This window comes from Myotis daubentonii, chromosome 9 (genome assembly GCF_963259705.1).
Source record: "Myotis daubentonii chromosome 9, mMyoDau2.1, whole genome shotgun sequence".
NCBI lineage: Eukaryota > Metazoa > Chordata > Mammalia > Chiroptera > Vespertilionidae > Myotis > Myotis daubentonii.
This window is the reverse complement of record NC_081848.1, coordinates 47,960,764-47,976,776: the sequence shown is the minus strand read 5'-3', so window position 1 is coordinate 47,976,776 and position 16,013 is coordinate 47,960,764. Positions and strand designations below refer to the sequence as shown.

Genomic DNA, 16,013 nt, shown 5'->3' with positions numbered 1-16,013 from the left:
TAGTTCATACATATCATTCATTTATTTTAAAAATACCTATTGCCCTAGCTGGTTTAACTCACTGGATAGAGCATCGGCCTGCGGACTGAAGGGTCCCAGGTTCGATTCCGGTCAAGGACATGTACCTTGGTTGCAGGCACATCCCCAGTAGGGGGTGTGCAGGAGGCAGCTGATTGATGTTTCTCTCTCATCGATGTTTCTAACTCTCTATCCCTCTCCCTTCCTCTCTGTAAAGAATCAATAAAATATATTTTTAAAAATGCCTATTGTTTACAAAATACTGATAGGCACTGTCCTTGAAAAGGCAAATTTTGTTAGATGAAGACATACATTTGGGTCTGCATTTGTGGAACCTGTCTACTAAAGTATTAAATCCAAATCTTAGTATCAGACCAATGCTTCTCCATGAATGTCCATATTTCCAGTTTTTCATAAAATAGTCTCAGCTATCAGTTAACCAAAATGTTGATTTTGTACTTGTGATAACCTCAGATTAGCCACCTATTTCTGTTGCTTTCTTGCCATTTGCTCCTTCATAGTTGATGAGTTCAGTGTCTGGCCCCCTGAAAACAGCCAGCAAAGAGAGTTCAAGGGTCAGTGTTCTGATGGTGAGATGACATACAATCCAGTGTCTGTCCTAACAGTTCCACCCATTTTTGTTTGGTTCATTGGTTCATTTGTAATTTCTGTTGAGCCTAGAACCCCGATGACACACAACCCTGGGCCACTTATTCATTGGTCAATCCAAGCATTTGATGTGATTCCTTTTGCAATTACTGGCAGCTAGAAGGGGAGAGTCTAGTAAGTTATTGGCTGGACTTTAGACAACGGGAAAGTCTGGAATCGATGCTCTCATTTGTACACAAATGGATATAGGAAGGAAAGAGTTAAAATTTTCCAAATAGTAGATTGTTTTTGAGGTGATAACGCTCTATTCTAGATTCTTTGCTCTTCCCTACCATCTCTTTGCAATGATAAATAGGGTAATTTCATTGAGTACAAAGGCATTTTCCTTTAGGCATGTAGTGTTGGTCACCAAGCTCTTGGGTGTATATGTATGTAAACTGAGCATTTGAGAGATTGCTAGAGAGGCCGATTCAAGATAATACAGGCAAGACTCGCTTTGCACAATAGTGCAGGACTGTAAAACTAGTGCAAGTTGAAGCTATGCACAGCAATTTAAATAATCAATGGAAAAAATTAGATTATGCTGTGGTAACAAGTGACCCCCAAATCTCCATACTCTTGATGCCTCCCCCCCGACATTGTCTGGGAGGAGGAGAGTCCTCATTTCTGTGCCCATTCTGGGACCCAGGCTGAGGGAGGCCTCATTTCTGTGCTTTTATAGTTACCAAGGTAAGAATTAGGAACATGATGAATTACATGCTATCTTTTAAAGTTTCCACCCTGAAGTGATACGTATCATTTCCAATCATATTCTACTGACCAAAAAAGTCACATAGTCATGTCTCAAAAGAGGTAGAGAAGCAAAATTCTACCATGTGCTTCAAAGAAAGGAATGTTGGGTGAGCAGCATTAGTAACTACTATAGTAGCCAAAGAGTTAATTTATGGGGAGTAAATCAGGAAAGGTATTGAGGATTGGGATTACAGACATACATGTTCGATGGTCTCTGCCTGATAGTGAAATAGCCAAGTGGAGGCAAAGTTGTATGTACTAGTCTTCCAGAACTCTGGACCCTGTGATTACATGAAAATTAGGGTTGAAGGTCAAGGAGAAGCCAGGAAGTTGTAATAGAGACTAGATGGATCATAGGGATCAAGCAGAGTTGTTGACAGAGCCCTGGAGACCAGAGCTCATTCAGGTGGGAGCTCTGAGACTACGTCCCATTCTAAATGATTTCAACTCTTTTACGGTCTTTGAGCCTCTTTCTATGCTTTATTTACATTTAAGTTGATAGCATCTTTGAAAGTTAACAGAGATGGCTCTCAAATTGAGCCTTGAAAGAAATGTAGGCCATGGGTTGGCAGAAGGCATGATTAGGGCATTCTGGAAGTAAATGGTAGAGGATGCATAAGTGCAGCGAAAAGTAGGGTACTATGAAATTGGTAAGACTATAAACCTTCTTAAAATAGAATGAAATAAAAGAATCACAGGGAATTGCTTGTATAACTAGATCCTCATTTAGTCATTACTACTTAATGTTTGCCTTTAACCACAAATACATTAAACTTTACAAATCCTCAACAGTGTACTCACATGGCATCTTTTAGAGTACCCTGTCTCATAGTATTCTGTGTCATTGACGTTTAATGCTTCAATCCACCCACATACCAAATTCATTTAGAATCACTCCATAGCTGTACTTACATCTGAACTTTCCAATTTCATCTAAATGTGATCCAAACTTTCTCTACTAGTCTGAATTATGAGAAAAAGTATTTAAAGCATACCTAGTCTAGCAGAAGCATTTGAGACTGCTTGCATGGATTTCTTGGCATTAAATGGAATATTATATTTGAGAACAAGTGGGTAATATAAAGTAGTCAATTTTGGTATTGTATTGTCACATCTGGGATAAAAACAATGCATTGAATCAGTTGTAAATCAATTGACCACCTTATATCTAAATCTCCCAGTCAACTAAGAGCTTTCAAATCAAACATCTATATTCTTGGACACAGAACTTGACTAATCAACTGAAGTTAGATTTTTTTTACCTAGACACTTCGGTTTTCTATAGCCTTGCCCTTAGTGTGGGACCCACCAGACCTTGGGGAACTTCTTTCATCCTTTCTGCTTCCCTTTTACTTTTGTAAGAACAGGGCTATAAGGAGGTCTTTGAGTCCAGGGAATTGCCCTTCAAGCCCTTTCATACAGGGAGGGTGCTCCAATAGGTATCAGCAGTTTTGCCATTTATTCAGAATTATAATTTTTTTTACGTGACTTACAGAATTTGGGAGAATATATTACTAAAAGATTAAGACTCCTTTGAATTTTCCAGACTGTTTATAACACCAAAAATCATTGTTTAACATTAGGGCAATACGCTTTCTTCGGCGAGACCTACCAATGTGTTAGAAATGATGAAAGAATGGAAAAATAATCCAGGAAGTGATGAGGAAAGCACAGCAGATCAAAAGAACAAGTTGTCCAATCAAGAAAAGTTGGAAGGTTACCGACTCGGCAGAACCAGCAAAAATGTCCAGGCTGTCACTAGCAATTCAGAAGAAGAGGATAGAAAACAGGTAGGAAGACCCAACAAAACCAGTAGGAAGAACAATGTTTCATTTCTCCAACTCTGTCCTTTTTGTTGTTGGTTTGTAATGAAGGCCCTACCTGATAAAGCAAGTAAAGTTCTTGTTTGAGACCATCATGATTTAGCAATGTGGCCAAAATGTTTATTTTCAGATCTCTGATTATATAGGGCAGGGTCTGCAAAGGCAGAGAGAATAAATGTTTTAGACTATGGGAGCCAGGAGAGTCTCTGTCACAATTTCTCAACTCTGATGATGTAGCATGAAAACAGGTGTAGGCAATTTTAGACACAAACAGAATCAGGTGGTGTGTCAGGTTTGGTCCATGGGTCAAAATTAATGATTTTTTACTTTACCAGGCCATACAGTTTAGAATGAGTTTATGTATTACCTAGAAAAAGAGTTGTTTCATTATCCAGTTAATTGTTTATAATTTATGATACCTAAAACTATTTATGTAGGGTTATTGTTTTACCTTGTTAGATCTAAATATAGTCTTATTCTTTTTGGTGAATAAAATTTCATAACATTTTGATTAATTCTAGAGTGCATTCTACTGACTAGATATCCCGACAATTTACCCAAATGGTTTTCTGTGTTTGTGGAAGTTTTCTGCATGTTTGTTTTCTTTCTTGTCTTGAAATCTAATGAGCACATTGTAGCTCTTCTTTAATAATTGAGCATCCTTCCATTGGGGGCTGTGTCCACCTTAGGGCAGTCCAGACTTCCTGTGAGGAATTGCTACTTTTCGGTTCTCTGAAGCCCAGAGCTGTCAGGGAGGAGAGGGCCTGAGAGGATGAGTCCTGAGGAAGGTGCAGTGCTGCTGGCTCATACCTCCGTGCTAAGAATCCCAGCAGAAACTGGCAGAAAGAGACCTAGTAGAGTGATGGATTGATTTTGATGTACTGGTTGGGAACTTCTTCATCCATTTGATAGCAAATGTCTAGATAATAAACTTGACATTTAATGATTCAGGTATTTTGAAATAATCATATTTTTGCCATAATATGAACATAAGTTTATTGAATTCCCTTCATCCTCTCTAGTCTGTTAACAGCTCCTGAAATGCTGAGCAGCTGTGTGTATTTTATATTTTTGTTAAAAATAATATTTTAAAAACCCATGTTTGCATTTCCTTATTGAACATAGTTTGAAGATTTTCCTATTAGTTGGCTTATCATTTTATATACCACACATAACACACACACATATTTACATACTCATAGTCAGAGATTACACATATCCTATCTAATAAAAGAGAAAAATGGTAATTGGCGTACGACGATACCCTTTTCATTGGCTAATCAGGGCTATATGCAAATTAACTGCCAACAAGATGGAGGTTAATTTGCATATGTAGGCACAATGCAGGGAGGCGAAAGGGAAAGCAGGAAGAAGCCCCCTGCCACTGACAGTGATCGGAAACCCAGGGGGGAGCTAAGAACTGGGGGGCAGGGCAAAGGTGGCCCTGGGGCCGCCTTTGCCCTGCCCCCCAGCCATGATCAGAGAATCAGGCGCCTGTGCTGCCCTGGCCAGTGATAGCAGGAAGTAGGGGTGGAGCCAGCGATGGGAGCTGGGCACGGTCGAAGCTGGTAGTCCCGGGAGCTAGGGGTCCCTTGCCTGGGCCTAAAGCGGAGCCCACGATCACGGGGCCACTGCAGCTGCGGGTCCCCGCTGCCCGAGCCGGACGCCTCAGCCAGAGGCGTTAGGCCTGGGCAGGGGCGGAGCCTGCAACCACGGGGAGCTGGGGGTCCCCTGCCCAGGCCTGACACCTCTGCCGGAGGCCTCAGGCCTGGTCAAGGGGCCGATCCGGTGATTGGTGATCGGAGGGTGATGAGGGTCAACTCCTCTGGCCGAGGCATCAGGCCTGGGTGGGGGGCGGAGCCGGAGATTGGGGGGATATGATGGTCCCCTTGCCCAGGCCTGAAGCCTGGGTCAGAGGCGTCAGGCTTGGGTGGGGGGTGGAGCAAGCGATCAGAGGGAGATGGGGGTCCCCTGCCCAGGCATGATTCCTGGGCCAGAGGCCTCAGGCCTGGGCGGGGGCCAGAGCCAGTGATCGGGGGGAGATGGGAGTCCCCTGTCCAAGCCTGACGCCTCTGTCAGAGGCGTCAGGCCTGGGCAAGGGGCCGATCCTGCGATTGGAGGGTGATGGGGGTCAACGCCTGAGGGCTCCCAGTATGTGAGAGGAGGCAGGCTGGGCTGAGGGACTCTCCCCTCCCCACACACACCCAGTGCACGAATTTCGTGCACCGGGCCCCTAGTACACTCATATGCATCACATGTATACAAACACAAATACATATACACGCATACGCACACATTATCTTTTGTAGTCTTGGGTTATATCTATGTTTGTCACTGAATCTGGCATAAAATATTCTGTGAACCAAATGCTCAGTTATCTTCCATCACCTTTTCCATTGCTCTGTCACACATCTGCCCTCTTCTCTTCACACTCCAAGTCACAAAGTGATGGGACTTGCTATGCTATTCTCAGCTACTTCCAACTAAGGAGCAGAAGAACTGGAATTTGAGGTGCTTATAGACAATAGAACTACACCCACTGGGTTGAAATTTCAAGAATTTAGATTTCACCCTGGCTGGGTAGCTCGGTTGTCACCGTCATACCAATACTCCAAGGTTGTGGGTTCAATCCCCGGTCAGGGCACATACAGGAATCAATCAATGGGTGCATAAATGGGTGGAACGGCAAAGCGATATTTTTCTGTCTCTCTCAAGTCAATCAATACATTCTTTTTAAAAAAAGAATATAGATTCTATTCAACAGAAAGAACTAATTGCTCACCTGCAATAGAACAGGCTGGACCATGGAGAGTAAACCCCACCCTCCCAATCATTGGAAACGTTCAGGCAGACCCTGGAAAGCTGCTTGTAAATGCCGTAGCAGAAATTCCTGCCAGGTGGGTAGGACTTGCCCTGGAAACCAAGGAACCACTAAGGAACTTTCCCATGCTTAGGTTTGGGTTGTGATATCTTTGGGAATTTTTCTGAAAAGTGTTATCCCTTAAAAGAAAGAATTCTGATTATTTAATCTACTAAGTTTTTTTTCCCCAAGGATTTTTGTGAATATGCTACTTTGTTAATTATATTGAAGTTGAGTTTATGTTAAGAAATTACTTATTTCCTTTCAAATCTTCATTAATGGCAAGTAGTGGTATATAAAGTTCTAAAGTGATAACTAGAAATAGGGTTGCCTCTATACAGGATTCATAGAGTACTTCATATTCTTAGGAGTGAAATTTTAATTTTGTTGAAATTTATTCTACGCATATTGAAGTACTTCCCATGGGAAAATTTTGTTTGTTAAAATTATATTATAGGGACAACTTGATGTGATAATTTGAATAACTTATACCTACTAAATTAAGAAAATGTATGTTTCTCTTTCCATTAAAATATTTGAACGTGGCTTTAATCCAAATGGAAATCTGCCAGCAGTTAGTGCTATCCCCTGTATCACTGTTCTCTCTCCTGGAGGACCTGGTACACCGATTTGGAGCTCCTGGTCTTTTATTTCTCCCTGGCCAGGGAAGTCACCCTTTCCAGATAAGTGGCAGAGCTCCTGGAAGACTAGCAGAGAAAGTGAGGATTTGTTATAAACAAAAACACAGAACTAAGCACTCTCCCCTTTCCCGGAGTAGATGCGCCCTGGTTTCCAGTGCCTGGACCTTATGGGAGAATGCAGTCCGCCTTTCCGCTCTGCCCATGTCCAGACCTCACTTTCTTAAACTTGTTTTCAAGTAGTTGGCCTTTGGCAATGTCCTTTCTGTTTTCCTTTTCATTTCTAACTTTTAACCTATGTTAGGTAATGGTATTCTTTGAGGACAGAGATGTTCTCTCATGTATATCTCGTGTTTTCCAAGCTGTGTATGTCTAGATAATGTTTTGTGTTACCAGTAATCCTCTGAACTCCCTACAGTGGGTCCTTAATCTGCTCGCTGAGGTAGACCCAAGATTTTTAACCCCTACAACAGCATTACACGTCTTCAAATGAGACACTTGGCAGACCATTGCTTCTTTAACATTAGGTCCTTAGTGATTTCTGATAAATAGTATAATACTTTCATTGTTTACTAAGCTTAGAAAACAATTTAAGAGGAATGAATGTCTGCGATGAACATGCACCTCCCCCTAATCGCTGAGGGAGGAACCAGAAACTCCGGATGTGTTAGAAGTACTATGTGTGCATTACAGAATCCTTGCTTCATAAAGGACATACTTCTTAGTTGTTGAATTATTTGTTCAATGCAGTCAAATATATTTGTTTAGTGAGAATGTTATCATTTTTCTTGTCTGAAAACACCACCTTTACATATCATAGGAGATAGTACATGTAGCAGATACTTTACCTAGCCTAGGAAGTGGAAAGGATACAGTAGCTCTTCGAAGACAAGAAGTGTTTGAATTTAAAAAACATTGAAATCAAACAGCTGAGTTATTGTATATTGATATGTTTCTATGAGAAAAAAGTCAGGTTTTCTTCATATTTTAGTTAAGATAAAAAATTTCTCTTATTTACAAATTAAGTCTTGGCTCTCTAAGCCCATGTGAATCATGTGCAGGTTCGATGGTGCTTTCACAATTTTGCAACATTTTTGTTCTCCGATATTAAAGCATTGCTATCTGGTATATGTGCCCAAGCACTGCACTTAACATAGAATATTTAAAAGCACAAGCCCTGGGTCTAGGCTGCCTGGATTCAGATCCTGGCTTCGCCACTTACAAGCTTTATGACCTTAGGCAGGTCTCTAGGCCTCTGTTTTCTGATCTGTAAAATGGGATTAACGGCATCAACCAAGGACTAAATGAAATCTTGAATGTAACACTCTTGACATATGGTAAGCACAGAGTAATGTAAAAGTAATAAAGTTCACTTTTATTATTATATTGCTAAAGAACTTGTGTATATTACTAAAATTGCATGATTTTTCCTGCCTGCTTCAAGGCTCCTTAGGGTATAGGTGTTGGCATAAACTAATGAGCACACTAAGAATAAGAAATACCATTTTCACAGGTGACAAGGTGATGCTTCCCTCCTCATTTGCCCTCTGATTTTGGTAGGGTCCCTAGGGTACTGTGGTAGATTGCATTATTTTTCCCAATTATTTAATCCCTCCCTGTGAGGGATTATACATTCACAACCCTTGCCATATGACTTTGCAACTCTCCCTATCATAGTAGATGAAGGAAATGTTGGTCTGAGCTATATGACTCACTTTGGCTAATGGCATATTAAGAGGTGTGATGTAAGCAGAGACCTTAAAATTGTTTGCATGATTGAGCTTGAATTTCTGCCACCTGCATAAAAAGAATATGCCTTCAGGGAGCCCAAGTTCTCAGAATCATGAAAATTTGCGGAGCAGACCTGAACCAAATACAAAGCCTGAAGTCTAGCTGGCACAACCAAGCCCTAGAGCTAAATGAGAAAGATTAATGTTTATTGTTATAAAATTCTGAAACTTTTATAGTGTTTCTTATGTAGTTGTACAGAAAAGAGTTCACATACCAGGCCTAAACTTCTGTCTTGGAAAGGTTTGCTTGCAAGGCTGGCCCTTGGCTGCCTTCTGGGAACTTAGATTTGTGGACGGGTGCAACCACTGACTGATGAGAACGATTCATTGCGCCTAAACTGTTTGTACAGATAATATGCTTTCTGCTGAACTCCTGCTTTCTTTCTGGAAGCCTGGAATTTTGGCAGAGGCTGCCTCCATGACCAGCTTCCAGTAAGAACCCTGGGTGCTGAGCGAGTGCCCAGGTTGGCAACATTTCACATGTGTTGTCACAGCCTGTTACTGGGGTAATTACAGGCATCTTGTGTGGCTCCTGGAAGCAAATCCTTGGAAGTGTGACCTGGTTTCCATTGGATTCCACCTCAGGTGCCTTTTACCTTTGCTAATTGTGCTCTACATCCTTTCACTGCAGTACACCATAGCACTGATACAACTATATGCTGAGTCCTGTGGTTGCTCCTAGTGAATCATGGGACTTGGGGGGGATCTTGGGAACCTCCCAAGTCCAGGAGCTGACTGCAGCAATAGCTGACTAACACAGATACAAATAATGGATTGTGCTAACATGAATCTTGACCTGTTGTTCTTTGATCTAATGCTGTTCGCCATGCCGGTTGCTAGTTTGGATTCATAGACTTCCATAAATAACAATGCTATTGTCCCTCCTTTTACTCCCACTGGAACCTCCTGTGTAACGGCTTAGGTTTCACCACAGACTTAGAGCCAAACCTCCTTAATTAAAGGGATATATTAGTGAATCCTTTTAAATTGTTTCCCTGATTTCCCAAGTCTGGCTTTGCTTAGTTCCCCTTAGGGACTATACCTGCTAGGATATGCTATGTATAGCTTTTCCCGGTGGAGAACCAATCATTAGGTTGGGTTCTAACTAATACTACTTCAATTCAGATGTATTAATTTGGGGCTTCATCTCTTTGCCTGCCTTTATGCTATAATTGTCACATGTATTACATCTACATCAAGCTTTAAACTCTACAAAACAATGTTTTATTTTTTTTTCTTTTTTTAAAAAATATATTTATTGATTTTTTTTATAGAGAGGAAGGGAGAGAGATAGAGAGTTAGAAACATCGATGAGAGAGAAACATCGATCAGCTGCTTCCTGCACATCTCCTACTGGGGATGTGCCCGCAACCCAGGTACATGCCCTTGACCGGAATCGAACCTGGGACCTTTCGGTCCGCAGGCCCGATGCTCTATCCACTGAGCAAAACCGGTTTCGGCTAATTTTTGTTTTAAACAGTCATATATATTTCCAAGAAATTAAGAGGAGAAACTGTCCTATATTTACCCAGATATTTACTATTTCTGATGCTCTTCCTTTCTTAAAATCCAAGTTTTAATCTGGTATAATTTCATTTCAGCCTAATGAACTTCCTTTGTATTTTTTGTATTGCATGTGTGCTAGTAATGAACTATCCTACTTTTATTTTATCTTAATTTTTGAAGGAGATTTTCTGTTTATAGAATTCTGTCATGATATGTTTTGGGTCCACACTTTAAAGATGTTAATCTACTGCCTTATGGTTCCAGTTTCTCTGATAAGAAGTCATTGGTGATCTGGAATATTCTTTCCCTAAATATAATATGTTACTATTCTCTGAATGTTCTCAAGGTTTTTCTCTTTGGTATTCAGAAGTTTGACAATGACATTTTTAGGCATGTTCTTCACATTTATTTTGCTTAGGGTTTGCTGAACTTCTTGAATCTATAAATTTGTGACTTTGGGAAATTTGGCATTATTGTTTCTTAATTTTTTTCTAAGACTCTAATTACATGTTAGACCATTTGATATTGTTCTATTGGTCATTGAGGCATATTTACTTTTTTCAATCTCTTCTTTAATTTGGGTATATTTTATTGATCTCTATTCAGTTATCTCCATTTTCCTATTAAACCTATCTTGTGATAGGCTTAATACTTAATTTCATGTATTACATTTTATTCTAAAATTTTCACTTGGTCTACTGAGACCTCCTTTATTCATTAAATAATATTTTCCTTAACATTACTAGTAATAGTTATGACAACTGTTTTAAAAATTCTTGTTTGCTAATTTCAACATATTGGTCATCTCAGGGTCTGTCTCTGTTAATTGTTATTTCTGTTGAGTAACTTTGAATTGTATCCTGGACAATGGAAATGTTATAAGCTTAGGTGAGTTAATGTATCTTCAGCTGGGCAGAATTTAGGATGCCCCTTCTCTGGCTATCCTTTCAGGGATTCTTTCATTACATTCTGGTGTCTGTGGTTGCTTTGAATATTATTCTCTAATTATTTAGACCAGAGGGGAAAAAATATAAACATTTACAGTTTGGGGCAGTGGTGGGGAGAGGGGAAAAACACATTGTCATCAAAGGAGCAACATCTGATATATCAACAGAAATAATAGAAGCCAGGAGACAATGGAATGACTTCATTAAAATGCTAAAAACAAAACAATAAAACTTGCCAACTTGGAATTTTTCATTTAGTGATAATTGCCTTCAAAAATAAAGATAAAATAAAAATGTTTTCAGGTATGTCAAAGATGAAGGAATTTGTTAACAGCATTTTTTACTGTGAGATACTAAAAGAGAGATTTCAAGGTAATGGAAAATGATCCCAGATGGAAGTACTGAACTGCAGGAACATATGAAAGGTATTGGCAAGAGTACATATGTGGATAAATATAGAATAATGTTGACTTTACACAATAACAATAGCTCTGGCTGGTGTTTTCAGTGGTTAGAGCGCCAGCCCAGGTACCACAGGGTCACAGATTTGATTCCCAGTCAAGGAGACGTACCTGGGTTGCAGGTTTAATCCCTAGCCCCAGTTGGAGCCTGTGCAGGAGGCAATGGATCGATGTGTCTCCCGTGCATCGATGTCTCTTTCTCTTTCTCTCTCTCTCTCCTTCTCTCCCTCTCTCCCTCTCTCCCTCCCTCCACCCCCCTCCCTTTATTCCACTCTCAATGGAAAAAATATCCTCAGATGAGGATTAACAACAACAAAAACAATAGCAATAATAATAACTTTCATTTCAATAAGCTAGAAAAAGAATAGCAAATTAAGTACTCTCCCAACAAAGCTAGAAGGAAAGAATGATTTTAAAAGGAGGATATTGTGAATGACTTAATGTCTGTATATTGGAATATTTATATGAAATGGTCAAATTCCTTTTAAAACATCAAAACTGATACAAATATAAAAAATCTAAATAGTTCTATATTTATTTTTAAAATTGAATCTATAATTAAGAATGTTCCATAAATGAAAACTCCAGTCCCAAATTATTTTACTGGTTAATTCTTCCAAATATTTAAAGAAGAAAGAAGAAAAAGCTTTTTACACAAGCTCTTGAGAGTATTTCTCAGCACATTTAAAAGGCAAAACATGAATCTTTGACATTATTACATCAATACCAAAACATGACACGGGTATTATAAGAAAATACAATTATTAGTCAATATCTCTCAAAAATCTAGATGCTAAAGTCCCAAACACAATATTGCAAACTAAATCCAGAAATAAATAACAAAGGTAATGCATCATGATCAGGTGTACAGTATATTCCAGGAGTGCATGTTTGGATTAACAGCCAAGAATCAAACAATGTGATTCATCATATGAAGGGGTAAAGGGGAAAGTCATATAATTTCTTTCATTAATTTTGAAAAAAGCATTTGATAAAATTCAACAATCAAACATGAGGAAAACACTCAGCAGAGTAGGAGCAGATGGGAACTTCTTTTACATATTAAGATATATTTACCCCCCCCCACTGCCCCCCCCCCCAAAAGACTTCTAAAGCTAGTATTATTTGTAATGGTTTAATGTTGAACACTTTCCCACTGAAGACAAGAGAAAGGCAAAGATGTTCTTTTTAAATTTCTTTTAAGCTAGAGGTCTTAGCCAATGCACCAAGGGAAATAAAAGAAATAAAATTATGTAGATTGAAAAGGAAGAATAAAACTATCTCTATTTTTAGATGACATAGAAAATCTTGAGGTATCTACAAAAAAACGAACTAAATAGGTTGCAGGATGGAAGATCTGTATACAAAAATCAATTGTATTGTTATATACTAGCATGACATTGGAAAACCGAAATTTAAAATACCATTTAAAATATTATTGCAAAACATAAAATTCTTTACTGATAAATCTAAAAAAATATGTGTAAGATATTTATATTAAAACTGCAGCATATTGCTGAATGAAATGGAAGAATATTGAAATATATGGAGAGATATACCATGTCCATCAGTTGGAAGATCTGATACTATTAAGATGTTTATTCTCCCCAAATTGTAGCTTTAAAGCAATTCTGTATTGAAATCTAGGGCTTTGCTTTTCTGTTAGAAATAAATTAACAGGATTTTTCTAAAATGTATTTGGAAATACATAAGACCTAGAACACCTAATAGAACCTGAAAACAACAAAGTTGGAGAACTTACATGACCTGATTTCAACATTTATTGTATAGCTACAGTAATCCATACAGTGTGGTATTGGTGTAAGAATAGACAAATAAATAGAGCAAACAATAAAACAAAATTGAGAGTCTAGAAATTGATCCACATTTAGGTAGTTAATTGATTATTGACAGAGATTTTAAAGGCATTCAGTGAGGAAAGGGTAGTTTTCAATAAATGGTACTGGAATAGAAGGATATTTATATGGAAAAATTAATAATTTGACACCCCCAGCTTACACTATACACAAAAGTTAATTTGAAATAAGTAATAAACCTAAATCCAAAAGCTAAACTGTAAACCTCCTAAGAGAATATCATCCATTCAGAGAGTAGTCAGATAATTAGAACAGAGAAAGTGCTTTTAAAAATGAACTTCATCAAAAGTAAACACATTTGTTCATCTAAAAGGTTTTAAGAAAAGGAATAGGCAAGACACAGACAGGGTGGAAGTATTTGCAAAAAGTACATCTGACAAAGGACTTGTATCCAGAATATAGAAACAATTCCTACAACTCAATAATAAGGCAACCCAACTGTAAAATAGGCATAAAACCTGAACAGACACTTCAGATAGGGAGATATACAAATAGTCCATAAGCATATGAAAAATGTACAAGATCATTAGTCATCAAGAAAATGCAAATGATATCAGGAAAAGCCACAATAATATAACACTACACTCTATAGAATTTAAACTTAAATTGTCAAATTTAAAAAGACTGGAAAGTCCAAATTTTAGCAAATATTGGAGCAACTGGAACTTTTCTGTCTTGCTGGTAGGAATGCAAAGTGGTACAGTTCCTTTGGAATACAGTTGGGCAATTATTTATAACTAGAAGCCCGGTGCACAAAAATTTGTGCACTGGCATGGGGGGTCCCTCAGCCCAACCTGTGCCCTCTCACAGTCTGGGACCCTTGGGGAGATAACCACCTGCTGGCTTAGGCCCGCTCCCCTGGTGGCAGATGGCACGCCCGATCCCACAGTGTCTGCCCGGTCTCCCCCGGTTGCAGATGGCAGGCCTGGATCCCGAGCTGGGCCAGGTGGCTGCTCAGATAGTGCTGCCTCCCGCCCCTCCCGCCCAGCCCGCCCTGCCCCACACACGGCAGGCCCGGATCCTGCACTAGGGCAGGCGGAGGCTCGGGATCGCGCTGCCGCCTGCCCTGGGCCGCACACGGCAGGCCAGGATCTTGCGCTGGGGTGGCCAGTGGCTAGGAATCGCGCTGCCACCAGCCCCAGGCAGGGCAGTACAACGGGATTTGCCTGCAGAATGCAAATTAGCCGCCATCTTTGTTGGCGGTTAATTTGCATATCATGCTGATTAGCCAATGGGAGGTGTAGGGAAGGTATGGTCAATTACCATGTTTGTCTATTATTAGATAGGAAGTTAAGCATTTACTAACCATTAACCCAGCAATCCCAAACATAAGTTTGAAAAGGATTTTTAGAATATGTTTATAGCAGTTTATATATAAACAGCCCCAAACTGGGAAGAACCCAAATATCCATTAATAGAAGAATGGATAAACAAATTGTGATATATCCATACAATAAAATATTAATTGTCAATAAAAATTCTAATTCATGGATGAATCTCAAAAACATGATATACTACCATGGGAATCTATAGTTATCTTAATAAAATTTTCAATTAAAAATGTGAAGCTAAAGAAGTCAGATGCAAAAGAGTACATACTGTATGTTATTTCATTTATATGAAGTTTTAAAAAAGACATAGTAATTTATGTTGAGAAATATCAGAGCACTTGTAGCCCCGGGATGGAAGGGAGTTGACTAGGATGTGGCACCTGGAAACTTCCTGGGAAGTTTTTCTACTTCTTGATTGGCATGCTGGTTCTACATTGTTAAAACTCATAAAACTGTACACTTGAAATTTGTACATTCTACTATGTGTAAATTCTACTTTAGTAAGAAAAGAGAGATGTTTACATCTCTCTCTAATTTGCAAGTTAGATTTTATTTTCATTAACTATATATAAGACCCAGCTCTTTATGTGGGAAGCCTTATATTAGAAATCTACATATTTGGAAGTCAATTTCTCTTCTTCCCTTCTCTCCTTTGTTTCCCCCCACCCCTTTCTTCTTCCTTCTGAAAACCATAGGAGTGTAAGAGAAAGTGGGTGACCATTGCAAGCAAAGGTGTAGCTGAACACTTGTATCAGAATGTTCTGTCACTTGGACCTTGTGCAGGCCTATAATTTGAATGTGTGACTCTAGAAATGGTTGCTATGGCGATAAACCACTTTACTTAAATAGCATATATTTTACTCAAAATTCAGAGAAATGGTAACAGTTTCTGGTAATCACGCACTGGTATTAGCTTTCAGGGATGTGCCTAGCGCTTACACGTTTCACATCCATTATCATCAGCTGAGTTCATCAGGTTAAAGTTATGCCAGTGAATAATGAACTGTGTATACTTAGCCCAGTTTTCTTGTTACATATCTCCCCTTGACACGTGCTGCCCCCTTTTCAAGATGAGTAATGTGAGCTGGAGAAATCAGGCCCAGGGTGCTGAATTTCTAAAAGATGGAACGGAAGGGAACCTTGTAAGGTTATCTTTTCCCTCATTCTGCCTCTGGTAGGACTGATTGTTCTTACAGTCCTGAATGGTTAGACTGTCAAGGTGAGGAACAATAGAAATGCCACTTAGGGCAGCCCCCTGTGTAATCCTCCCACTGCAGCGCTCAGAGATGCTGTCCAGCTAGTGCTGAAATCCCTTCTTCATTTTATAGATTGTGATTATATAGGTCTTCCAGTTCTTTATA

At 39.3% G+C, this 16,013-nt stretch overlaps 1 protein-coding gene across 5 annotated transcripts in view; it reads left to right on the top strand.

Annotated features, from left to right (window-relative positions):
• STK33 (serine/threonine kinase 33) overlaps positions 1–16,013 on the top strand; it is a 132,801-nt gene that overhangs the window by 113,093 nt on the left and 3,695 nt on the right. For 4 of the 5 annotated variants that reach the window (XM_059708808.1, XM_059708805.1, XM_059708804.1 and 1 more), the window contains one exon: positions 3,003–3,209. The exons of the other annotated variant lie outside the window; for it this stretch is intronic. In XM_059708808.1, coding sequence (XP_059564791.1) covers positions 3,003–3,209 — 207 coding nt within the window. The remainder of the gene's footprint in view (positions 1–3,002; positions 3,210–16,013) is intronic. 5 annotated transcript variants of the gene reach the window in all.